Source organism: Danio aesculapii, chromosome 17, assembly GCF_903798145.1.
Source record: "Danio aesculapii chromosome 17, fDanAes4.1, whole genome shotgun sequence".
Lineage (NCBI taxonomy): Eukaryota > Metazoa > Chordata > Actinopteri > Cypriniformes > Danionidae > Danio > Danio aesculapii.
This window is the reverse complement of record NC_079451.1, coordinates 46,118,332-46,145,947: the sequence shown is the minus strand read 5'-3', so window position 1 is coordinate 46,145,947 and position 27,616 is coordinate 46,118,332. Positions and strand designations below refer to the sequence as shown.

The 27,616-nt window shown below is 36.8% G+C and overlaps 2 protein-coding genes across 7 annotated transcripts in view; both read right to left on the bottom strand.

Annotated features, from left to right (window-relative positions):
- sash1b (SAM and SH3 domain containing 1b) overlaps positions 1–27,616 on the bottom strand; it is a 234,262-nt gene that overhangs the window by 39,364 nt on the left and 167,282 nt on the right. For 3 of the 5 annotated variants that reach the window (XM_056476540.1, XM_056476541.1, XM_056476542.1), the window contains exons 2-5: positions 13,722–13,850; positions 10,912–10,959; positions 10,734–10,783; positions 536–573 (exon numbers count right to left, since the gene is read on the bottom strand). In XM_056476540.1, coding sequence (XP_056332515.1) covers positions 536–573; positions 10,734–10,783; positions 10,912–10,959; positions 13,722–13,850 — 265 coding nt within the window. Of the gene's footprint in view, positions 1–535; positions 574–10,733; positions 10,784–10,911; positions 10,960–13,721; positions 13,851–16,538; positions 16,902–27,616 lie in introns of those variants that run through there. The other 2 variants (XM_056476544.1, XM_056476543.1) reach the window with 2 other exon arrangements.
- Positions 18,935–26,860, bottom strand: LOC130244219 (uncharacterized). 2 transcript variants are annotated; one of them, XR_008839211.1, is made up of 3 exons: positions 26,569–26,860; positions 19,423–26,218; positions 18,935–19,072 (listed from the first exon to the last, which is right to left on the bottom strand). XR_008839211.1 is itself a non-coding variant. In XM_056476538.1 (2 exons), exon 2 carries the CDS (start codon positions 25,964–25,966, stop codon positions 19,784–19,786), a length of 6,183 nt encoding a protein of 2,060 aa, XP_056332513.1. In that variant the 5' UTR covers positions 25,967–26,218; positions 26,569–26,860; the 3' UTR covers positions 19,122–19,783. The 2 variants fall into 2 exon arrangements, 1 of the variants encoding a protein (XP_056332513.1); XM_056476538.1 differs by lacking the exon at positions 18,935–19,072 and having other exon boundaries at positions 19,122–26,218.

The window sequence follows — 27,616 nt, the reverse complement described above, 5'->3', positions numbered from 1 at the left end:
AAACGTTTGCTTACTTTGAGTTTTCTCTTGTTTCTAGTACAAATAACTTAAATTCTTAAATTAAGAAGCATTTTCTAGACAAGCTAGCTTTTTTATTTATTTATTTATTTTTTTTTAGAAATAAAACAAGAATTAAGTTTTTTTTTTTCTTGAAACAAGCAAAATAATCTGCAAATGGCGTAAGATAAATAATCTTGTTTTCACTTCACTGTCATAAGATTATGTAGCCTATATTGGAAGGTATTTAGCTTCTTTTAAGGGAAAAACACTTATTTTTGACATACATTTTCTGAAAACAAGACAACATTTTTTTGCTTGTCTAAAAATGCTTCTTGATTTAACAATTTGTAGATATTTGGACTAGAAACAAGACAAAAGTTCAAAATTTGAAAATTAGTTTTAACATATTTTAGAATAGAAACAACTAAAACAAGACAAAATCTCAAAGAAAGAAAAGCTTTTTTTTCCAGTGAGTAAAACCTTTACTTTTGGACAGCAATCAAACATATAAACGATCACAAAATGCAATACTAACCTGAGCCGTCCTCAGAGCTGGACTTTTGCATCGTCTGCCTGTAAGCAAAAGTACAAACAAGAATAAACTCCAGCAAATGAGTCTCCATCTAAACATCCCGGTCTCTACTCACCTGCTCTCCCACATGATTTTCTTCATATTCAGCTTTTATCCCTTCATTTTTAGCAATGTGTGTGTGTCTATGAGAGTGTATAAAGACACATGCTGCTGTCGCCACACCTCACTGCAACAATGGAAGCTTTTTGACACAGCAGAGGCTCTACATTCCTCTGCCGTCTCTTTATTTGTCTTTCTCTCAGCTGACGCGTGCTGCTGATGTTAGCATGTGTGTGTGGCCTGATGCGTCTGAAAACTCTCAACAAGAGTGTCTTGCATGACTATAATGATCATGTAAATATACACAAATGACCAGTTTTCCATATTTTGGGATTCATGTTTTTGGATTTAAAGGAAACCTATTATGCAAAAATCACTTTAATAAGGGGTTTAAACACAGTTGTTTGGAAGCAGTCTGTGAATATAACCAGCTTCTACTGGTGAAAATGTATTCATTTTATTTTTATAATCACACCTGATAAGAAAACACTGTAGAAACACTTTGATTGACATTGTCCCTTTGTACGTGTCATCAGAGGGGGAAAGCCCCGCCCATTAGTGACGATGTCTCCCTCATTAGCATAGGACATTAGTCTTGTTTTTGAATCTGCCACTATGCTGACACACAGGCATTTATAGCTCCACCCTCTTCTGAAAAAAGCACAATATCATTTGAATTTAAAGCGACAGTCACCAAAAAGGCACAATTAGGATCAAAGCCTAAAAGGGTCAGCTTTCAGAGATTTAGAAAGCATTATCTGTGTGGTATTTTGAGCTAAAACTTCCCATACACACTCTAGGGACATCAGAGACTTATTTTACATCTTGTATAAAGGAGTGTAATAGGTCTCCTATAAGCTTTTGAATGTTAAAACCATACTTTATTACTGTTTCCACATAAAACAAATCTATTTTCAACATTGATACCGATAATAACCGTTTCTTGTGCAGCAAATTAGCAAATTAGAAAGAGTTCTGAAGGATAATGTGAAATTGGCTTTGACTTACAGTACAGCAATAAATAAAAATTTTAAATGATTTAGAAATATTTTAAACAATATTTCAATATATTTGTGTTTTCACTGTGAGTTTGATCAATTAAAAGCAACCCTGATGAGAACAAGAGACAAAAACATTTAAATTATCTACTGATACCAAACACTTTACAGTAGATAAATCAACTAAAATGATTTGGAACTGACAGCAAAGCAACATAATCTGCAATATTGTTTAAAAATCCTCCTATAATCAAGAATGTGTGTTAACTTTTTAGTGATTGTATGATTCACAGATTTCACACTCCTTCTGACACAAATTAAATTGACTTTATAAGACCGTATAAAATAATTTAAGTGCATTTATTCTACAGAACAGCTGTACAATTTTTTTATATTAATAATATTTTTTTGCCAAGTAAAGATTTTAAAACTGTATAAAACAATCTAGAAATTGGATACCTATAATTATCATTAACACACGGTAAAATTTTGGTTATTATTGTATTTTATATGGATGGCATGGTGGCTCAGTGGTTAGCACTGTCGCCTCACAGCAAGAAGGTTGCAGGTTCGAGTCCCAGCTGGACCAGTTGGCATTTCTGAGTGGAGTTTGCATGTTTTCCTCGTGTTGGCGTGGGTGCTCTACACTCTCAGAAATAAAGGTACGAGAGTTGTCAATGGGGTGGTACCTTTTCAAAAGGCATACATTTGTACTTGAAGGGTCCATATTGGTACCTCAAAAGTATATATTATTACCTAAAAATTTAAAATGGAACACTTTTGTACTTTTCAGGTACCAATATGTACCCTTGAGGGTACAAATATGTACTTTTTGAAAAAGTACCACCCCAGTGACAACTTGCGTACCTTTAATTCTGAGAGTAGTTTCCCCCACAGTCCAAACACATGCGCTATAGGTGAGTTAAATAAACGAAACTGTGTGCCGTAGTGCATGTGTGTGAATGAGTGTGTATGGGTGCTTCCCAGTCCTGGGTAGCAGCTGGAAAGGCATCCGCTACTTAAAACATATGCTGGATAAGTTTGTAGTTCATTCCACTGTGGTGACCCCTGATGTATAAAGAGACTAAGCCAGGGATGGGCAAACTCGATCCTGGAGGGCCGGTGTCCCTGCATAGTTTTGCACCGACCCTAATCAAACACACCTGCTTGTAGCTTTCTAGAGATCTTGAAGACACTAATTAGGGTGTTCAGGTTTGTTTGATTAGTGTAGGAGCAAAACTCTGCAGGGACACCGGCCCTCGAGGATTGAGTTTGCCCATGCCTGGACTAAGCCAAAGGAAAATGAATAAGTGAATGATGTTTAAGAGTTTTTTCACAGTATATCCTATTATAGTTTTCTTCAGAAGAAAGTCTTATTTTTTTAGATTGGCTGGAAGTTATTAAAACTATTTAAAATGTGTTGAAAACATCTAAATTCTCTTAAATATAATTTAGGAAATATTGGAAAAAATAATTAAATGAAACAGAATGACTAATCATTTTGTTTTTCAACTATAGGTGTCTTTTGCAGTAGCAATAAACCCTGAGATATCCCAAAATTTATTTTACTAAGAAAGGTTTACAACAGTTAACATCCTTTAAGTATGGTGAATTCAGTGCATTATGTGTTTTATTTTATTTTAATCACAGATTCAACCTTGGCTCATTCAATCAGATTTGACAGCATCCAGTTTCTAATATCTGCTAGTAGTTTCATTTATGAATGAGACAAAAATAGCAAAATTCCCTCGTGGACTACGTGTATTAACATGCTGATTCGGATTAGATCTTATCCGGTGGACAATGGTAGGAAGGAAAGAGAGAAATGAGCAATAAAAGGGTCAGCCGGACACTCGTGCATCATCTCCAGTGTCCTGATGAGCGGATGCGTTTCACTGTTGAGTAACTCTCTGTCCCGCTGTAGCTCATTTGAACACATCCAGGAACTCAAAACATCTCATTATTTGCATGTAAAGTCCTTTAAAAGCACAATAAGTCAGTTTTAGTTTTTTTAAATATCCTAAAATCACTTGAACAGTGTTACATATTGTGCTGACTTATGTTCTTAAATATCCCAAATGTTTAAATAATGTTAAAATGCAGAGAAATCTTTAATTTTGACTAGTGAGATGTGTGTGTGTGTTAATGCTAATGATGTCACACACCCTCCATTTTAGGTTTGGTTTTATGGAAGACAGGGAAACACCAAAGACACTTATGCCTATGGCACATACTGTGTATTGTGTGTGGTTTATTAAAGACTACTCTAAAATGTAGTTCATATGATATAACCAGGCTTCCCACTTTAAATCAAATGTCAAATTCCCTGACCTCTCCCTGACTAAAAAGCTGAATTAACATGACCTATATCATCAATAGAAAAACAGGCAGATGTTGTGTTGAGTGACTTGAGAATTTATAGCGAAATCAAGTTTAGAGGAGCTTGCAATTTTTTTGATGATACAGATTTAGCACAGATGTTGGCCAGCCAGGACACTGTTCTAATTTCTGCCACAGCAAGCATGCACATTGCGTTATACAGTATAATATAATATATCATATTTGCGTATAGAAAGTGCTCATCCGGTGTATTACACCTTTAGTTGGTTAAATAAAGTTAAATAAGTGATGAAGAACTAAAATGTGGGGCTTAGTGTTGTAAAGCAAATAAAGAAAATGTCGTAAATATTGCGACAAATTTGATGAAAACCATAATTTTAGGCTGAAAAAAAAGCAGCCAGATTGAATTGATAAAAATCCACTCAATGCTTTTTAGGTTCCACAGGTGGCCTTAACTACTATGTGTTTGCATAAAAAAATAAAAACAATGTACTTAATGTGTTCACAATAAATTGCAGAACACTTCTGGTGCGCTTGAGGTGGGACACGGGTATGATTAGGAATAGGTTTGGTGATATGGATATGTTTAAGGGTGGATCAAGGTGTAAGGCAGGGCTGTTCAATTAGTTAGTCATGGGGGCCAGTTCATGAAAAGCATCCCAAATGAGGGGCCGGAGAGATATGACTTGCAATATAAGTGATGACACTACAGCATATAAGAGCCCATATGTTGTTTTTTTGCTCCTTAAGACACCCACGTTGTATTGTTCGACATTAAAACGTTAATATATTGTATTTTGAAACTACATAACACCAGTACATTGTACAATGTGTTTTACAACCATTCAAATGTATTTTAAAGCACAACAAAATCAGTGTATTGCTTAAGTAGGCTTCTTCTACATTCAGACACAATCGTATGTTATGTTTTAAACTGTGTAACAATAATGAATGCAACAATTATAGATTTTGGTTGTACGATTATATAGTCTGAAGAATAATCATGGTTTTACAGTTATCACGTCTAATGTAAATTTAAGCTTTATATTTGGTAAGTATTTACATTAACTGTTGTTATCATCTGCGTTCATATGTACAGTACATAATCATTTGAATAATAATTCATATATAACATATCTTTTGTTTACATTAAACTGAAAGCCACGCACAACTCTCACTGCTACGGCGTGAGATGTTTTCTACTCATTACGTCTGGAAGGCGCGAGTGCATCATAGCTCTGCTTGCGGCTGCATATTGGCATACGTTCTTACATTGGAAATAACGAACTTGCGTGAGGAAAAGACGCAACATGTGAATGACCCGCTGCTATAGTAAACTTTAAACTAGTGGCATAACTTTGTTTAGTTGCAGCAGTTTCGTTCCTTGCAACAGATATGTGGCGTTGAGAAGCCTTTAAGCTTAAGTGTCCAAATGTTTTCGGCTGCTCGCGCCACTAACTTAATATCAGGTGACTGACACTCTGTGCAGCCTTCAACTGCAGCTCATGCTGTATTGAACAGATGCATGTCACTTCACTATAGCGGCCGTTTTTCGACTGAACTAAATTTATTTTTGATGTCTTAATCACACTATTTGGAGGGCCGGAACAAATTACCTTGCGGGCCAAGTTTGGCCTGCTAGCCGCCATTTGAATAGCACTGGGGTAAGGGATGATCAACAGTGTAATTAAAAATGTAATTACTGTGCATGCAGGTATTTAATCGATAATAATTACAAAAACATGCATTTACACAATAACTACATTAGAACAAATGAATAATTCAGTGCTGGTATATAATTTAAGGTAATCTAATATAAAGTGTGACCCTTTTTTAATCACAATAAATACTAAACATCCCGAGAACAAGTCATTTCTGTAATGTCAATGTACTCTTTGTCAAATATGCACCCCTGACTGAATTTGCTATCTGATTTCCTAATCCCAGCCACACCTCCTAATCCTATAACCCCACCCTACTGGTGAATGAGGGGAGGCATAATCTGGCAGGGGTCTCATATTCTGTAGTATGCTGCAGCATTAGTGCTTGAAGCTCTCTTCTGTAAAAGAAAATGGAAGCACCAGCTCATTTGCATTTAAAGTGATAAACACACACATAAAAAGAACAGTGTACACACTCTGGGGACATCAGAGACTTCTGTGTCGTGTGATTGCTGTAACCTACAATGCATGCCTTGCACGTAGCCATCTATTTATACTGCTGCCTTCTGTTTATGTTGCTCTGACAATAATGCTTCTGAAACAGTAGGGTTTCTTTGTTTCTCTGTGTTGAGTTTATTCTTGGAAAATACCTGTAATGCAAACTTGCAGTACAAGCAGCTCAAATTCGCTCATTCAAAGGTGAGAACCAGCGAACGTGCACTCGCTCCAAGGGGCTTGCTGCTCTCCCGTTACTCTCAGCCCCGCCCACACTCATCAACACTTCACAGTACTTGCACTACTCGTCATCACAAGGTGTGGTTAATTTTTTTAAAATGATGTGCATCAGCCTTGGCGGAGGGTGTGCAAAAATGCACGTTAAAGGCATGTTGAACCAACAGGTGGTGATAAAAGCCCTTCATGCTGGATTCACACCAAAAGTGGAATTAAATATTTGCGCGAATAAATTGCAAACAAGTATACCTGTCAATCCTCCCGTTTTTTCTGGGATTCTCCCATATTTTACAATTCTATCCCGCTATCATCCCATAAAGGTATTTTACCATATTTCTCCCGTATTTTCAATCTTTCAATGAAGGGTGGCTATAAACATTAAAGAGCTGATCTTCCCTATACGCAACCCATACCGCCGAACCACCAGGGGCCGGTTTTATTTGTTTTATTTGGGCATGAAAACACTTCGAAATAAATATAAAAATAGTAGGATTCCCTTCTTTTCCATTACAGGCGCCGTTGCCCCTCCTATACAAGCCTCAAAACGGTCGGTTCATTTAGCGGTGCGTGACCAATTGCGTGACTGTCAGACGCACTCCATAGTGATAGACAGATGGTGTTTCCCAAGCGGATTCTGTACACGCGATTTTGAAGTGGTGCAAAAATCTGAGTTTTGGGTGTGTGTTTGAACAGAGATATACATATAATTAATAATAATAATAATAATAATAATAATAATAATAATAATAATAATATAACATCTAAAGATATCGATCTTGGTAGGTTTTCTTTTAAACACAACTAATTTTGTCTTAAATTAGCACAAACAGTTAGGAAAGCAATCAAATGCTTTCATTATAGATGTGTGCATTTTTAAAGTGATGCCTCTGTTATTAAATGTAATTAAATGAAAAATGTAAATAAAAGATTCATTCGCTGCTCTTTAATCAGAATGTCATTAAGTGAAGAATAGGTTAATGAGATTTGATAACTTGGTTCTATTTCTTTATAATAGCTAAACTGTTTGCTAATTTATTTGGAGATTTTTATACCGTATATTATTTTGTCATTTTTGTACATATTACTGACCGTATTACTGTCTATTTAGAATGAAACAGCTCTAGATGAAATTTTTTATTCATATGGTGATTTTTTTTTGGGTACGCGGAGGCGGGGGGGGGGGGGGGGGGGGTGGGGGGGGATGGGGGCGGATGGGGGGTTGGGGGGGGGTGGACGTATCCCTTATTTTCCCATCCCAATGTTGACAGGTATACATACAAGTCAAACGTGGGAACAAAGGTGGATTACCGTCCCATGGTGTAAATGATGCGGCCTTCTAAGTTTGGTGTGAAACCAGCGGTGTTGGCAAATACAAAAGGAGAAAATAATGTGCATGCTGATTGGTTGCACTTGAAAATCTTGACAACCACTCTGGGATGTGTTTCACAAACAACAACGTAACTCGCGGCTGAACTATCATAGTACGATGCATCACTTGGGAAAAGAACAATGTAGTGACAGATATTCCATAGTTTCTCTGTCGCAGATTCATAGATTGAATCACGTTAGTTATAACGTAAAACACCCATAATGACGCTCTAAACGGGGTGGAGTATCTACTTCTTTAGAGAAGAACCCCATAGTTTATTTGTGCAAATTATATTGTTTTACATGCACATGCATTTAAAAAAAAAAATCCAGTATTAGTTTTGGTAAAAACATGCACTCGCTTTCCATATTAACTGAAATATATGCAAATGGCCTGTGTTTGCTTTACTAATATTATTGAGAATATTACATAATCTATTCTAAATTAACATTAAATCACTTACAAAAGCTAACACATATATCTAATATCATATCTAATATCTAATATCATATATAAATCATATAAATAAATAAATAAATAAATAAATAATGAGGCGATTTATTAAGAAATAAAATGTAATATTTATTATTTATTAGGAAATGAAAAAAATCTTACTGTAATAATAATATTAATGATGATGATGATGATGATGATGATTATTATTATCATTATTATTATCATCATTATTATTATCATTATTATTATTATTATTACAGTAAGATTTTTTTCATTTCCTAATAAATAATAAATATTACATTTTATTTCTTAATAAATCGCCTCATTATTTATTTATTTATTTATATGATTTATATATGATATTAGATATTAGATATATGTGTTAGCTTTTATAAGTGATTTTATGTTAATTTAGAATAGATTATGTAATATTCTCAATTCTCAATTATTATTATTATTATTATTATTATTATTATTATTAATAAGAATATTATCATTAAGTAGGATATTTTTTATTTATTTTTTTAAAAGTCAACTTTTACAATTGGCACATTCTGCAAACCACTGCAGAAATGTTCTAACCAACAGGCCCATGTCGTATACAGTACAGAAACTTAATAAATAACCTACTATAAATTAAAAGCATTAACGTATGCTGTGTTTTTTTGTTTTCACAAGCTTTGGAGACGTAATGTAAATTCCGCTTTTAAATAATAGGTCACCTATAGCTTTCGTCACGAGCCATGGTTGTGTGACATCAATGTTTTTAAAGTGCACTACAAAAACCTTAACTGTAAAAGTGCTTTGAAAGAAAATTACACCTAAGAGAGCTGACTTTAATACTTAAAAAAAACCATTCCAATTTTAAATGAATGTTCTATTTTAAATGAATGTTCTAAATGAATAGGGCATAGGGGGGATAACTAGGAATAGAACACAGCAAGGAACTGTTTCGAACTACAGCTCCAGAGGTGTAGTTGCAAGCATACAAGTTTGCGACGCAGTTTGCGAATGTGGATTTTGGGAAACACCAAATCAACAAACTGTATTTATAACGACACAACTTGCGACCTTAATTGGCTAACGATGATTTTAAGAAATGCACCCCTGATTGGTTGACATATGTTATATGACACAAGGCGGTCCTTTTGCTTGTGATGGTGGATTTTGCTGAAGCGCAGCAGGACAAAGGCACTACCTGAACCCATCTGACGAATGAGAAAAGTTACATTAGGAAGCAGATTTTTAAGTGCTTATATATATTTTTCTTAATTGATATACACCCTGGGGTGACACAGTGGCGCAGTGGGTAGCACTGTCACCTCACAGCAAGAAGGTCGCTGGTTTGAGTCCAGGCTGGGTCAGTTGGCATTTCTGTGTGGAATTTGCATGTTCTCCTCGTGTTTGTGTGGGTTTCCTCTGGGTGCTCCAGTTTCCCCCACAGTCCCAACATATGCGCTGTAGGTGAATGGGGTAAGCTAAATTGTTTGTAGTTTGTATGTTCGTAGATTGTATGTTGTATGATTACGTAAATTGTATGCGTGTATGTCCTGGTCCTCCAGGTTGGGGGTGAGCATTGGGCTAACGACCCACCGGACTAGAACACACAGCCAATGAGAGAACTCATTAACCGCGTGTTCACATAACACGACACTAAAGCACCTGGCCACAATGTAAACACAGCCGAGGAAAAAAACACAATAAGCCCTGGGCTTGTTTACATTGTGGTCCTTGCTGTATGAAGTATGGCTTCAAAATACAGTTGATGCATAAAACAAACAGTACCTCCACATTTTAAAACAGGAACAAAATTATATATAAACACATTTATTCATTCATTCATTCATTTTCTTTTCGGCTTTGTCCCTGTATAAATCAGAATGAACCGGGAACTTATCCAGCACATGCTTTACGCACATGGATTTCCTTGATCGATTTTGGTATTTGTTCCACATAATTGCACTTGTATATAGAAACATATTTTTCCCCAATAGACTTCTAAATTTAAATAAACAAATATTAAAATCCCAACCCTTAGTTCTGTATGAAGGCTGTTGCCTCACCATTTGAAAATAGTTCATCAAATAACTAGGGACCACATTATTAAACATTTTACGTTCCATTCCCAGTTTTAAAAACATACTCTTTTACTAACAGTTAACAAACCGAATTCTTTAAAAAACTCTTTGTGCAAATGTGCTCTAGGATGATTTTTTAAAATATTCTTAAAAATTTATTCTGTGCCTTTTGGAATTTTCCAGCAGCCCCGCTGAGCTTCAGTGGGCGACCATGTGAAAGTTGCAGAGAGCTAGCTGCCGGCAAATCACTTTCCTCAAATCATTTGAGTAGTCTCAACTTATTAGGGATTACAGTGTATGGACGAAATGAAAAACCCTGTGGTTTTGAAAATACCCATGTTGGTGTAGACAGGGCCTTATTTTTTTGTGTTGCCAAAAGGGGCATTATAGCCCACCATTAATTACGTTGTTTGAAAAAATCACAATTTACAAAAACTGAATGCCTAAAAAAAACAAGACGTCACATACCGTCTCTCTATTTCAGGTGTGGAGACTGCACTAGACAGACCCAGTGTTTCCTGTGAGGACAAATAAAGATATTTTAGACTCTTACCAACAAACGCAGACTGAAATAGGGCTGAAGTGTTTGAACTAAGATAACTACAAGTGTCTTTCTCATAAAAGCATGCATGATTAATCCTCCCACCTGGATCTCCAAGCGCAGCTGAAGGGATGTTGTTGATTCAGCTTTTCCCTAAGAAACAAAGTCATACAGCAGTTTACAAAAAGCCCTCAACGATAAAACTGTTCATTCCTTCAGTCACTGATAAGTTATCTAGTTTAACCAAATGACACATCTCAATGCCATGTACACTGTCAAGCAATAATTATGCACAAATCAGGATTTTCCTGTTCAGTCCGAAAGACTGTAGTCAGTACGAAAGTATTCATTTGATCCATTAAAATTGATCAAAAGATTATAATGTCACAGCAAAGATGTTTATTATGTTATTTCTCTTTCATGTTAATGTTGTTTATAGTCATTTACTACTATATATAGCATCTCTCGGTTTCTATGAATGCACTGGACTTTCTGTCAGGATTCTGCCACTTCGGTCATGTTAATTCTTGTTTGAGTCCAGACACTAGTTATGTCTTGTCTTGTATGTTGTGCTCAGCTCAAGTTTTCTCAGGTCAAGGACTCTTATCTAGTTCTTGTCTGTCTTTTTCTTTTGTATGAGCGTCGTCTTGGCCACGTTCGTGTTATGTGCGCTCCCGCTTAAAGCGAACGTGCGAGGTCTGGGTGTGCTCGGGATGCGCATTCTCATCCTGGTGTTTTGTGTTTGTTCTGTCTGCAGCGTGCTGTTTCATTCTCAATGTAGTTGGTTTCGGTTGGCGCTCAGATGGAGCACGGTACCATGTGAGTGCACAGTGTTTTCATTTATCATGTACTCATGTCTTGCGTTCTGTTTGTGTTGGTGTTGTTAAATCACGTGGCTCTGTGTTAACATTGTGGCCGCGTGCTTTAGTGTCGTGTTTCATGTGAACACGCAGTTAATGAGTTTTCTCATTGGCTGTGTGTTCTAGTCCTGTTTGGCTTGAGTTTTATCTTTGTGTCATGTGTTCTCCTGTCTATTGTCTAGTCCCACCCTCCTTGTAATCCCATTATTGGATTATTAAATTCACTTGTTTGTTGGTTAATCTGTTATGTTTATAGTCTCCTCATGTCTGCTGTCCTGTGCCAGTTCATCAAATGTCGTCCTTCATGTTCCTGTTGTGTCTAGAACTTCTCTGCCAGTCCAGCCAAGTCTGTTTTTTGTCTTTTAGTCATGTTTCCCCCATCGGGTTGTTTTTGTTGCTTTTTGTTTTATTTTTTATTAATAAACCCATTATGTTCTCGCACTTGAGTTCTTGCTCCTATCCCTAACCCACATCCTTGATATTTTCGAGATGTGCGTTGGAATAAAATATGATAATGCTTGATAGGGTTTGAATGAAGAAATTTTTTTCCATTTTCAAAACAAATATTGTGATTTAGAGTCGTTTATTTAACAGAAAATGCTCAAAGTAACAATGTTCTCATTTGTTGTAATTTAAAGTCAGGGTTATAACACAAAATATTGATTTTTTTAAACCCTTCTGAAGTTAAAACACTATACATACACTTTAAAGGTGTATATATATCTGCAATCTTTATTATTCTGGCAAATTCTCATTATAGGCATTTAATTTTAAATGTTTTAAAATGTTATTTTAAAAATGTAATTTTTTTATTTTAAATGCAAAAGAAATATCATTAGTAGTCTAAAAACAAAACAAAAATGATGTTTTACTCAAACACATCACTATAAATCATAAATCTAATGACATTGAGAATTTTCAAGTGGCTTTTTAATCTTTTTTCATAGCTGTATTTAATAATTATAATAAAATTCAATGCAAATATATAAACATTTCATCAAATCAGTTTATTAAATAAATTTTTGAAGCATCATGTGACCCTAAAGACGGGGGTTATTAACCCTAGATGAATTTCACAGAGAAATAGCATCTACAAATTCACTACCTGACAAAAGTCTTGTTGTTGATCCCAATTTTAGGAGCAACAATATTAACTTGACTTCTAGTTGATCATTTGGAAAAGTGGCAGGAGGCAGATTTTTCTGATGAACTATCTGTTGAACTGCATCCCAATCATCACAAATACTGCAGAAGACCTATAGGAACTCGCATGGACCCAAGATTCTCAAGAAATCAGTCAAGTTTGGTGAAGGAAAAATCATGGTTTGGGGTTACATTCAGTATGGGGGCGTGTGAGAGATCTGCAGAGTGGATGGCAACATCAGCAGCCTGAGGTACCAAGACATTTGTGCTGCCCATTACACTACAAACCACAGGAGAGGGCAAATTCTTCAGCAGGATAGCGCTCCTTCTCATACTTCAGCCTCCACATCAAAGTTCCTGAAAGCAAAGAAGGTCAAGGTGCTCCAGGATTGGCCAGACCAGTCACCAGACATGAACATTATTAAGCATGTCTGGGGTAAGATGAAGGAGGAGGCATTGAAGATGAATCCAAAGAATCTTGATGAACTCTGGGAGTCCTGCAAGAACGCTTTCTTTGCCATTCCAGATGACTTTATTAATAAGTGATTTGAGTCATTGCAGAGATGTATAGATGCAGTCCTCCAAGCTCATGATGGAGTCAAACACAATATTCATTCTTTCTCCACTGCACCATGACTTTATATTCTATACTGTACATTATTTCTGTTAAGTGACAAGACAAAGTCAGACCTTACTGTCCTAATTAAATCATTAAAAATCAAGGCATGATCATATTATATTTTGGTAAAATAAGCGTAATCTAGAGACCTTTGACTTTCATATTAGTGACTTCTGATACCAAATGATCAACTAGAAGTCAAATTATTATTTGTTGTTCCTAAAACTTGGATAGGTGGCAAGACTTTCATCAGGTAGTGTATATACTTAACTAAAGGCTTGTGTGTGTTTTACCGTCTCTGCTTCTTGAGTGACTTTGCGTTTGCGTAACTCCTCCATTCTGTCGCACACTTCGCTGTAGGACGTGCTGTAATACTCTGAATACTCTTGGGCCAGATCTGCAATGTTTCCCAGAGAGCCATCCTACAACACACAAACAATACACTCATTATTTACAGCTCCAAAACCCAGAAATCATCAAAATGGTGACAGATGTGCAGCTCTCACAGCATACAATCCTCAATGGAGACGACGTTTGGATCTTTAAAGGGGGCCTTTTATGCTCATTTTTTACAAGATGTAAAATAAGTCTCTGAGTGTGTATGTGAAGTTTCAGGTCAATTGTTTAGCACAAATAATGTTTCATCTCTCTGAAACAGACCCTTTAAGGGTTTTATCCTAAGTGTGCCATTTTGGTGACTGTCGCTTTAAATTCAAATGAGATTGTGCTCTTTTTAAAAGAGGGCGGAGCTACAAATGCCTATGTGTCAGCATAGTGGCATATTCAAAAACAAGACTAATGTTCTACTGTATGCTAATGAGGAAGAGATGGTCACTAATTGGCAGGGCTTTCCCCCTGGAATGACGTGTATGGAGAATGTCAATCAAAGTGTTTTTGCAGACCACTTTTATGAAGAGTGATTATAAAAAATGTAATTAATTAATTTTTACCATTAGAAGCTGGATATATTCACAGACTGTTGCCACTCAACTGTGTTTAAACCCCTTATAAAAGTGATTTTTGCATAATAGGTCCCCTTTAAAACCTTATCAAGCCCCATATGGAGCTAGTTATGAAATACTAGTTAATGAAAAGCTGAACTATCTAGAGGCCAGCCAGAAATACCAAAGATCCATTAAAGAAGATGCACAAAGTCAATCAGTTTTCTCTTTGCCGGTTTTCCTGGTATTGTATGACAGTCAGAGACGTGACCTTTCTTGTTTACTCACTGACCCCCGAGGCCAAAGCAGCATCCAGATCTGCAAGCTCATCTCCAAAAAATCCCCCCAAACATTTTGAACATTCTCAGGTTTTGGTCAATTATGAGACACTATATGATCTGCTGATGATGGGAATGTTATGGGATGCAGGAAGTTGAATGATAACCCCTCAAAGCTCCACCAAAAAACAAAATAGACAAATAGAGAACTGAAGAAATGATTGAACAATGCGAACAATGTTTCATAACTATATGTGCATCTAACACAGTAACCCTCAGTTGATCTCTCCTTGAAAATGTAAAACGATAACCCACGGCACACTTGACTTTAAAACAATGACATTTAAAATCTGCCATGTGTTACCTTCATAATAAATCAAGTATCAAATCAGCCGAATTAAAAACAGCAACAGTGGAAGAAAATAAATAAATAAATAAATAAAAATAAATAAATAAATAAATAACAACCACATTAAACAGGACTAGCAAGTAAATCTACACACTTTCACTATTCAAATATTAACTGTCCAACTGCAAAAACTGTTATTATTATTTTGTTATATAATTAAGCATAAACTTTTTATATTATTAAGCAGAAACTTTAATGACAGTAAGTACATGACATGCAAACTGCACAGTATAATCTGCTGGTTTTGAACATACAGAGTAATAATGAAATACAGTAATGTAAACAACCAAAACACAACCCTTATCACAACCCAAATCAAGCCCACAAAAAAAAATAATAACAAATAAAATAATTGATTAATTAAAAATAAGAATTATGTTAACTACTAAAAGAAGAATATTCATGTTATTATTAAACTAATTTGTTTTTGTTGTTGAATAATACATAACACTATTGACGTATGATTGAACATATTTACAATGATTTATATATATAATGATTTATATGATATATAAACACATATAAAACATTATTTGTGTGGTATTTTGAGCAGAAACTTCACCTGTGCATTCTAACATGGCATAATAGATATTATAAGACCTTATAATATATTTTTTGAGTGCATTTACTGTACAGAATAACACTTTTTTTTGCCAATTAAAGACTTTAAACCTTTTCGCATGTCTATAATTATCATTAATGCACTGTAAAATATTCATTAATGAACTATATTCAATATTTTGTGACCATGTTTATTTATTTATTTATTTATTCATTTATTTATTTATTTATTTATGCATTTGAATTGCATTATGGGACCTTGAACTTTTGTTAAAGAACCGTTGATGTTGAAATATTTAAAAAAGTGTTTTTTATTGACATTTTTAATAGTTTGAAGTGATATATTGCATGGTTTGGTGTTAAATACCTGGTAATAAACTACCAGTACTTTTTTTATTACAGACTAGTATATATATCAAAATTATATCACAAATTATATATATTACCCCCACCCACACACACACAACAACACCAACAACAACAACAACAACAATATAATATATAAAATAAATGTTATATTTAATATTAAATAATTTATTAATATTTAATAATTATTTAATATTAATATTTAATATTAATAAATAAATTTAATATCAATTTAATATCAATATATTATAAAATACTACTACTACTACAACTAGTAATCGAAATATTACTACTAGAATTAATAATAATAATAATAATAATAATAATAATAATAATAATAATAATAATAATAATAATAACAATAATAATAATAATTATTATTATTATTAATATTATTAAAATATCACAAATTATTACTATTATATAATTTATTAGATAATTATTATTATTAATTTTATTATTAGAAAAAAATCTTCTTGTTATTGTTAAATAAAACATTATTACAATTAAATTAAATCTAACACCAAAATGTTAATAAAATATTCCCCAACTTACCAAGATATTCATCAGGTCCGCCCACACACACGAAAAACTGTCCGGCATGCTCAAATCCCCACACATTTCTTGATCAGAACTCGTTTCATTATCCATAGTTTAAAATAATGATAATCTACAGCTTAACACAAACACAAAAACTTTAAACACACGTCCTCAGAAATCGAAGAGTCAAAAGCCAAACATTGTTCATCCCGTCTTCAGATGGAGAAACCATAATGCAGTTGAATTATTAAACAAAAATATCCTGCAGTCCAACAACCAGATACACAAATATAAAGGGAATAAAAACAGCAGGAACTTCACCAATGCAGCCAATGAGTCCCAACTTAAGATGTAAACAAACTAAACTGATCACGAAATTGACTTTGTTGCTCTAAATCTCTGCAGTAGTGAAGTAACCGAGATGTCTGTGTGTGTGAGTCTGTGCACCTGCGAGGTCTTCACACACACTGACTGGTTTATTGAGGCTGATTAATATTCCTCAGACTGAGTCGCTGTGCTGGAGGAAGTGACACTTCCAAAAGACGGACTTGGCTTACATTTACACACATCAATGAGCCCTCAGAGGCCATTCATTCAGCAGCCAGACAAACAAACAACCAGGAGATTCATTATAAAAACAAACAACAACACCAAAACAAGACGAGCCTAAACTGATTATTATGGGTCAATATGAGCATCAGTTATTAATCTGAGGAGCGTGTAGCATCACTTGTTCATAATTATTAATGATTATTTGTGTAGTTAAAAATGCTGTACAGAGCGATAATTTGACTTTACTTAAAAAGTGAGGTAATCTGTTGCTTTTAAAGCGATTAGTTGATTTTAAATAAAAATATTGAGTAAATATAATTATTATTTGACTTAAAATAGTGAATAAACCCATTGCTTTTACAGTAATTAGTTGACTTTACTTTAAAAAGTGAGTAAACCTGTTGCTTTGTAAGTGATTAGTTGACTCTACTTTAAAAGGGTGAGTAAACCTGTTGCTTTTAAAACGATTAGTTGACTATCCTTAAAATAAGTGAGTAAACCTGTCACTTTTAAAGTGATTAGTTGACTTTAAAATGGTGGGGAAACCTGTTGCTTTTGAAGCGATTAGTTGACTCTACTTAAAATAAGTGAGTAAACCTGTTGCTTTTAAAGCGATTAGTTGACTATACTTAACATAAGTGAGTAAACCTGTTGCTTTTAAAGTGATTAGTTGACTTTACTTAAAATAAGTGAGTAAACCTGTTGCTTTTAAAGTGATTAGTTGACTTTACTTAAAATAAGTGAGTAAACCTGTTGCTTTTAAAGTGATTAGTTGACTATACTTAAAATAAGTGAGTAAACCTGTTGCTTTTAAAGTGATTAGTTGACTATACTTAACATAAGTGAGTAAACCTGTTGCTTTTAAAGTGATTAGTTGACTTTACTGAAAATAAGTGAGTAAACCTGTTGCTTTTAAAGTGATTAGTTGACTATACTTAACATAAGTGAGTAAACCTGTTGCTTTTAAAGTGATTAGTTGACTATACTTAAAATAAGTGAGTAAACCTGTTGCTTTTAAAGTGATTAGTTAACTTTACTTTAAAATGGTGAGTAAACCTGTTGCTTTTAAAGTGATTAGTTGACTTTACTTTAAAATGGTGAGTAAACCTGTTGCTTTTAAAGTGATTAGTTGACTATACTTTAAAATGGTGAGTAAACCTGTTGCTTTTAAAGTGATTAGTTGACTATACTTTAAAATGGTGAGTAAACCTGTTGCTTTTAAAGTGATTAGTTGACTATACTTTAAAATGGTGAGTAAACCTGTTGCTTTTAAAGTGATTAGTTGACTTTACTTTAAAATGGTGAGTAAACCTGTTGCTTTTAAAGTGATTAGTTGACTTTACTTTAAAATAAGTGAGTAAACCTGTTGCTTTTAAAGTGATTAGTTGACTATACTTTAAAATAAGTGAGTAAACCTGTTGCTTTTAAAGTGATTATTGACTATACTTAAAATAAGTGAGTAAACCTGTTGCTTTTAAAGTGATTAGTTGACTTTACTTTAAAATGGTGAGTAAACCTGTTGCTTTTAAAGCGATTAGTTGAATTTATATAAAAAGACATAGTTGCTTACCAATCAGCGGTAAGGGGCTAGCTAATAGCGGTGATATAAAAATGGGCGTGGTCTTTTTGGGTTATGGGTGAGTTTGTTTTGGTGCTTTCAAATACCAACATCATTTAGCAAAATTCACTTTCAAAAAACAGAGCACAATTTACAGCATTTCTATGAGCACAATTATTTAAATAGTCGGGCAATAGAAAAAAAAAGCACTGAGTACAGTAAAATAATGACTGACTAGAGGGTTTTTATAAGTAGGACATGTAATATTTCAGAAACATGCAGTACATACTGTCGAGTTATTATGGGTTTCACACATCAGTATCTGCTATTAACTCGAAAAAGCTTCAGCCAATAACAGGGGACACAGGGAACAACTCCAAAACTGTTTTCAGCATTTGTATTTTCAATTTTTCCGAATAGGCAGCAATAGGTTGATAACCTTAGAAAAGGAACAAAATATATAAAATATACATTAATACCAATACTGGCTTAAACAGAACACAAAATAATATAAATAAAGACATTTACTTTGCAAACTTTCTCAGTGTCCGATAATTTGCATATTCAAGTCATATTTGCAGTATTAATGCAAGCATTTCACTTTAACAGGAACTATTTAAACAAATGAACAGTATAATTAACAGAATATTGTGCACAAATTACTATAATGCACAAAATAATCAACTACAGTGCAACAAAATAGAAGTTATGTTTTATATTGCACATAATTAGAAATAAGACGATGCATATGACAGTCCTTTGTAATTAGGAAAAAGTCATTTCTCATACCATCAGTGTCCCTGAGATGACTAAGTGCTGATGTGCTTCCCCTTTCTCACTCACTGCAGCTTTAAACTTTAAGCTTGCAATCGCAAGTGTTTATTAATGCAGCGATCGCGTTCTTCAGCTTTCAGCGCTTGTCTGCCTGCATCTGCCATGTGAGTTTTTCTGTCTTCCGCGTTGACTCGGCACTTTCCGTATTCCTTCGGCAAGCTCCGTCAGCCAATTGCGTCCGCCAAATACTTTCGGTTTTGATAGTTCCGCCTAATCATTGATTAATATGAAGTGCAAATCCGCGATTTGACTTTACACCTCCCACTTGAACTACTGGTTCTTTGAACCCAAGTTGTTCACAGAATTAAGTGCGTGTTTAGTGCTGTTCCTCTATAGGTATTAAGACGACTAAACGTCTAACGTCTCTGTGGAGGATAGTTGCAGGGATTCTGTCAGTCAACTTTTTGGCTGTGGCTTTGGCTTTAGCAGGCTTTACATTTGAGACTGGATAGCTTGTGAAGACTTTAACATTCACATCTCTGACAATACCTTTGTCATCAGCATTGACTTGAATGACTCTGGCCAACTTGTACTGACTCCTCAGAGCATTTTGGTCTGCTAACCAGACGATATCTCCAACAGCAACATTCCGTTCCTTGGTGTGCCACTTATTTCTTACAAATAAGTTTGGGCCTGCTAACTGACTCCATTTCCTCCAGAACTTGTTAACTTCCCCTTGAATGACTTTTAATCTTTTATAAGGATAGTCAACAAAATCAAAGTCACCTGGGTCTCCCTTTGGTCCAGATCTTCCTAACAGGAGAGAGTTGGGAGTGACATACTCTACACAATCCTCTCTGCTTTGAGTCCTTGCATCAATGGGTCTCTCATTGGCCAGGTTAGCTGCCATATAAAGGAAGGTCTGGAACTCGCTCCAAGTGAAAACACCATTACCTCCCAAGTTGTGAAGGGCTCGCTTTACTATGCGAACAGCGGCCTCTGCTGCACCATTTCTGTGAGGAGAACTTGCAGGATGGATCTTCCAAACCCATTCAGTTCCGTGTTTAGCAGCTTCTCTCTCTAACTCAGATGTTTCCAACTTGTCCAGGAACTTGTAGAGTTCCGTGAGAGCAGGCTTAGCTCCGATGAAATTTGAGCCTGGGTCGGACCATAATTTCCTCGGATGACCCCTCAGAGCTGTGAATCTTTGGTAGGCTAGCATAAACCCTTCAGCAGACTGGTCACTCACAATGTCAGTGTGTATCGCCCTGGATGCCATACAGCAGTAAACGATTCCCCAAACTTTGAGATGTATTCTTTTTCTAACTTCGTCCTTTACTGTGTATGGTCCAAACAGGTCTAAAGTTGTGTATGCAAAGGGTGCTGCTGGCTCTGTCCTTTCAGGAGGAAGGTCTGCCATGATTTGCTCACATCTCTTTGCTCTTGCCTTCCTGCAGATCACGCAGCTGTCTACTACTTTCTTGGCTAGTCTCCGACCTTTAATCACCCACGCCTTTTTCCTCATTCTTAGAAGTGTTCCTGCTACCTCTTCATGATTTGCATTGTGGGCTTCTTGGGCTAGTAACATGGACACCCATGCACTGCAAGGTAAAATTGGGACTGCAATCTTTTCTTCATTAAAGATCTGGATTCTTCCACCACAAACCAAGAGTCCTGAGTCCTCTCTATACACAGCCAGTCTGCTAAGTGTAGTGTCAGGAAAAGTCACACCCTGTTGGGCTGCCAGAAAGAGTTCTTTCAGAATATATTCTTCCTCTTTCACAGTGAGCATTGTTTGCTTGATCTTGTTTTGCAACACTTCTTTTCTATTCCCCTCTATTGAGTCTTGATCCCTGAATCCTAGCCACTTTTTTACAGCACGCCAAACCCAGCAGACGACTCTGACTATTTTACTTAAATTGCTGTACTTTTCCACATTCACTAGTTTCTTAATAATTAAGTCACCAGGTGTTCCTTTTGGCAAGTTTGGTCTTTTTGCATTCTTACAGATGTCAAAGTCGGAAACAACATTGACGGAATCCTCAAGGACTGAAACTTCAGGAATTTCTTTCTCTGCTTCTGTCAGGTTCTCCTTTGTTTGAGATCTTGTCAGAACTGCTGAGAACGTTTTCCTTTGAAGTTTGTTAACATTCTCCTTTGCATCAGCAGCAACCTCTGCAGCTGATTTCTTTGGCCACTCCTCTACTGAAAGTCTGAGGAATTGTGGTCCCTCCTGCCATTCGGACTCTTCAGCAAGATCTTCAGGAGTGCCTCCTCTAGTAATGATGTCAGCGATATTAAAGTCCGCTGGGATCCACCACCAGTCACTGACTGATCCAGACTTTTGGATTTCTCCAACTCTGTTTGCAAAGAAGGTTTGGTAGCCATAGCTGTCCCGCTGAATGGCCCCCAGCACGGTTTGACTGTCTACCAGGTGAAACCAACGCTCCACTTCCATCCGTCCATGCTTTTCAAAGTATTTTCTGAGACGTGCAGCGAAAACTGCACCGCAGATTTCAGCCTTCACAGCATCTCCTTTCTGGTCTAGTGGTGTTAGTTTTGCTTTGGATTCAACTAGTCTGACGTCTATCCCCTGGTCTGTATTCCATCTTAGGTACAATACAGCTCCATATGTTTTATCACTACCATCTGAAAAAGTGATTCCCCAGGGTTTTCCTTTCCAGCCAGGAGGTGTGAGACTTCTGTGGAACTTGACCTGATTAAGCTGTACATACTCCTCAAACAATCTGATGGCTTCTTCCCTGAGGTTTTCAGAAAGTGGCGTGTCCCATGTCTCACGGGTTAGACTTCCCTTTCCTGTCTCCTGGAAAGCTTTTCTGACAAGAATAGCACCTTTCTGCTTGGCAGGGGTAACAAGACCAATTGGATCATAGAGGCCAGCAACTTGGCTTAGCAGGTGCCTTCTGGTCAAAGGATTTGGTGTTCTCAGTCTCACCTCACTTTTCAAGAGGTTCTGACCTGTTCTCATTTTCTTCTTTCTCACTGAGAAATTAATGGAAGCCATGATGTACAGCTTATCCTCCTCTACCAAGTACCCTGTGCCTAAAGCCTTGTTGTCTTCATCTCTTAGCTGGTTTGGTAGTATGATTGTTTTAGATTGAGAGATTGATTCCTTAGGAACTTGATTTGGATCAACTGCTTGCTTCCTCCCACTTTGCTCTGACCGAACCCATGGTTTCAGTGCAAATCCGCCAGCTGCTAGAATCTCTTCTAGCCCATTTGTTATTTCTTTCAGCCTCTCTTGGCAATTATGGGATGTAAGGATGTCATCCACATAACTGTCCTCCTCAAGGACTCTGCATTCTTCTTTTAAATGAGCAAACTTTGCCAGTCTGGCTGTCTCACGCATTGCTAACTGTGCAATGCATCCAGCAGGACGATCTCCAATGTTAACTCTGGTGATAGCGTACTCACTTATTTCCTCATTTTGAGTGTCTCTCCAAAGAAACCTGTGAAGATGAACCTCACGCTCTTCCAGCCATACGGAATTGTACATCTTTTTTATGTCTCCAAGAGCAGCAAATACTCCTTTCCTGAATCTTAGCAAGACAGCTCTGATTGGGTTGAGTACATCTGGTCCTTTCAACAGAAGATCATTCATGCTTAGCCCTTTGAATTTCTGACTACTGTTCCAGACAAGTCGCACTGGCGTAGTAGTTGAGTGTGGATTTGGTGCTACTAGGTGGCTAACATACCAAACAGGTCCATTCCATTTCTCAATAACTTGTTTAGTAAGCTTTGTTGCTGCACCCCTTTTCACCATATCATGGACTTGAGTTGCATAAACGTCTTGCCATTCTGGTACTCTCTTTAGCTGCTTCTCTGTTCTGAGGAAAGCAGCTTCTACTCCACTTTTGTTGTACGGAAGTGTAGCTGGGTCCTGAATCCATGGATACTTTGTATCCCAGTGTGGAGCTGTGCTGTGAGAATCCTTTTCAACATAAGTGAGACCCGCTCTTATGATCTCTAGCTCCCTTTCTTCTGCTAGGGTCATCTCCTTCCCACCAGGCTGGCAGTTTCCACAGCGACATCCTCCGCATTTTGGCTCACACGCTGTGCCAATACTATCCCATTTCCACCAGTCAATAAACTCCCGGTTGCTTGCTAGTGAACTTCTCGGGCGCTGTCCTTCTTGGATTGCAACAGTGATTGCTGGTCTTTCTGCTTTTCCTAGGATTTCTTCATACCTGGCTGCAGCTGTTCTCATGGACCGAGCAAAATGTGTTTTGGACTCATATGCAGCCATATCCACCACCTCCAACAGATCAGGATGTGCTCCAGCCACTGTTTTCCCCAGTGGGCTGTCCCACAGGACAAGATCCCCAACAATCTTCACTCTTTGTGGAGCAAGTCTGCCCTCTCGATGACTGATGAGAAGATCTATTTTTCCTGGTCTTTTCAGTTCTTTTAAGTCCACCTCTGGAAAGAACTCTTTAAGTTTCTCTTCACTTACAATTCTATGAACTTTGGCAATTTCTTCCAAGCCATAGCAGATCAACTGATGAGCTTTCACTGTCCCCTCAGGAGTTTTGACTCTAATCCTCAGGAGGTATCTCTTTGTGCTTACTCTGATCGCCATCTTGCCAACTCCATGAACCACTAGAGTGATTTTTTCGCCTCTCAGCTTTAGTCTTTCAGCAGCTTCATGGGTGATGTAGTTTGTATCAGAAGCCAGATCTATCAAAGCACCAATCTTCTGTCCTGCATTCGTGGTTACTTCCATTAGCATCATAATAACAGGAAGCTCCTTTAATCCACTTTTGCCAACCAATCCCTGCTGGTCATTTCCTGAGCAGTTTATCATCTTAACTTTGTTGGTGAATGCTTTTTTGCACCTCTCTGCCAATTCTGGTGACAGTTCAGCCAGGAAATTTTCCTGCTCCATAGTCAATGCACTTCCTTTTCTACTATCTTTACTGACAGTTTTCCCTCCATTCAGGTTCTTGAGGTCCCATTTTGGACAGAGGAAGTAATGGTGGTCTGAGAAGTCTCCTCTTTTGCAATCTTTGCTCCTGCAAAGGTAGTTATCACTGCACCTGTTGTCATCCTCATGAACTCCCAAGCACTTTTTGCATGCTCCTAGTTTCCTGATGATAGACTTCTTCTCTGTCAGCTTCAAGTCTTTGAATTTTCTGCAGAAGAAAATCCTGTCTCTATGTTTCTCTGACCCGCATACGATGCACCCAGCTTCTATGGAGTCTTTCTTTGTTGTTCTAGTAAAAGCATAGTTCCTTTCAAACTTTTTCTCTGGTTTTTCAATTCTTTCTGAGATTTTAAGTTGTTCTAGCCTTTCAAGGACTTCCTCTTGTTTCTGAAGGAATTGTAACAGCTCATCAAAGTGTTTGTCTGGTGTGATGTTATTTGTAGGATCTGTCATATAGACGAGCCAGTCTCGTTTCACAAGTTCCGGTAACTTGCTTTCAATGGATTTTATCACAAGGGGATTCTTTATTGCACCAACGTTTCCGAGATCTGTGAGATCAGCCAGGGCTTTTTCCACCATTTGGATTAATTCTATAACCCTTCTTGGTTGATTTCCTCTCAAAGCTGGCATTCTCTCCAGTTCCTCCACAATTTCCATGGCAATTGTGATTTTGTTACCATATCTGTTGTCTAACACCCTGAATATGTCAGCAGCAGTGTTGTAGGAAGATAACCTGAGCTCTTTTGCGATCTTTTCATCCACGCTATCCACTAGCTGAATCTTTTTCACTTCAACAGATCCAGTGGGCTCACCTTGCTTCTGGAGATTTTCCCAGTCTCTCTTCCAACGATAGTAATCTCTTTTATTACCACTGAATTTAGGTAGACTTGTTGGTTTAATTTTTACCACTGGCATGATCTGTCCTGCAGGTACCATTATGTTTGGATTGTTTGTCATACTCGTGTCTAATGCTTGTGCATCCTCAGCAGCTCTTCGGGCCCAAGCGAATTCAGCTTTCCTTGATTCGAGCTCATTGCTACACTCTTTCAGTTTGCGAACATGACTTTCAAGATCCTTTCTTTCAGGTGCGGGAATCCATCTTTCCCATTTCAGCAAAGCTCCAGTTGCTTCTTTCACCAGTCTCATCAAGAGCTCCAGTTGTACTTCATAACTTTCATATCCAGAGCCATCGACAGGCATAGCGGCCGTACGATCACAGGCTTTCTCAGCTGTTGAAATTGTGGTTAACACATCACTTTGTCCATATCTTTTCCAGAGATTATCTTGTACTATCTCAGTTACTTCGTCAAACTTTGCGTTACAGTCTTCTACAGCTTTTTTAAAGTCAGCTTCCTGCTGTGCTGAAAGTTGTACCTCTGTATCATCTTCATTAGCTTCAATCTCTGCTATTAATCCAGCTTTATAGTCATCATTAGTTTCAAAAACTTTTCTTGCTCCAGAAGAAAGCTTTTTGAATTCTTCTTTTAGCTCTGATTCTATAAGTCGGTGTGCTTCTCTACAGAGAAAGTTAGCTTGTTTGGTGAAGCTGCTTTTAGCAGTGGTTCTTTCCTTTTTCAGCTGCTTAACTGATTTTCCTAATGCTTCTTCAGCCATTTTCCTTGAATTTTCTTTAACTTCGTGTCAGCAGAACTATGTCTTTGGACGTCACAAAGCCGTTGATCTTTATGTCCAGCTGCTACACTCTTGGTTATCAACTGTCGAGTTATTATGGGTTTCACACATCAGTATCTGCTATTAACTCGAAAAAGCTTCAGCCAATAACAGGGGACACAGGGAACAACTCCAAAACTGTTTTCAGCATTTGTATTTTCAATTTTTCCGAATAGGCAGCAATAGGTTGATAACCTTAGAAAAGGAACAAAATATATAAAATATACATTAATACCAATACTGGCTTAAACAGAACACAAAATAATATAAATAAAGACATTTACTTTGCAAACTTTCTCAGTGTCCGATAATTTGCATATTCAAGTCATATTTGCAGTATTAATGCAAGCATTTCACTTTAACAGGAACTATTTAAACAAATGAACAGTATAATTAACAGAATATTGTGCACAAATTACTATAATGCACAAAATAATCAACTACAGTGCAACAAAATAGAAGTTATGTTTTATATTGCACATAATTAGAAATAAGACGATGCATATGACAGTCCTTTGTAATTAGGAAAAAGTCATTTCTCATACCATCAGTGTCCCTGAGATGACTAAGTGCTGATGTGCTTCCCCTTTCTCACTCACTGCAGCTTTAAACTTTAAGCTTGCAATCGCAAGTGTTTATTAATGCAGCGATCGCGTTCTTCAGCTTTCAGCGCTTGTCTGCCTGCATCTGCCATGTGAGTTTTTCTGTCTTCCGCGTTGACTCGGCACTTTCCGTATTCCTTCGGCAAGCTCCGTCAGCCAATTGCGTCCGCCAAATACTTTCGGTTTTGATAGTTCCGCCTAATCATTGATTAATATGAAGTGCAAATCCGCGATTTGACTTTACACATACTGAGTGTGTTTAGCACCATGCAGAGAGTCAAACACTGTGGTCAGTCATAATTATACCACGCTTTGTGCTTGTTTCAGTATTCTCACAGACTCGATCTAAAAGAAGACTGACCGCTGTAAAACTCTGACCCGCTGTTTGTGTTTCTTTTCCCACAGAAAGTAATGAAACAACATGGGAGAGATCTCTTTTCAAATAATCAAGCATGTCTTGGGTAAGAAAGTTAAACAGTTAGCTAACAACGGCTCAAAAGTAGCGTCGTCTTCAAGAAAATGCCGTCATTTAATATCAGCGAAGGGGGGCACAAAACAGACTCTTCTACTGGTGAAGTGATCCTGTATGAGACGTTTCCTTCATGCAGATGAAAACATGCACATTCCTCCACTTCGAGAGGCTCAGGGGTCTCGTGTTTGGGCTCTTTCTGACTGGCCCGACTGTCCTCAAAAAGAGAAGCATTCATTTGATAAGTGACATGCCCTCCAGTCATAGCTGCAGCAAATCTGGCCACTTTTCATCAGTTCAGAAAGGCAGAGAAGCTCAGTGACGGCCGATTCTGTGCTAATAAACACTTCATTATGGTCCAATCACATGATCTGCCCGCTGTGTCCTCTGTGCAGCCCTTTCATTGCAAGAAAATGACCACTTTCAAGATGTAAAAAACTGTTGTGAAGCATTCATGCACTGAGGCCACATGTATGTGAGCATGAATGTGACACATTGATCATAATAGCACATGAATTATGC

Bases quoted from the DNA above. Each gene is read 5' to 3' on its own strand.
- LOC130244219 (XM_056476538.1), bottom strand. From the start codon at position 25,966: ATGGCTGAAGAAGCATTAGGAAAATCAGTTAAGCAGCTGAAAAAGGAA.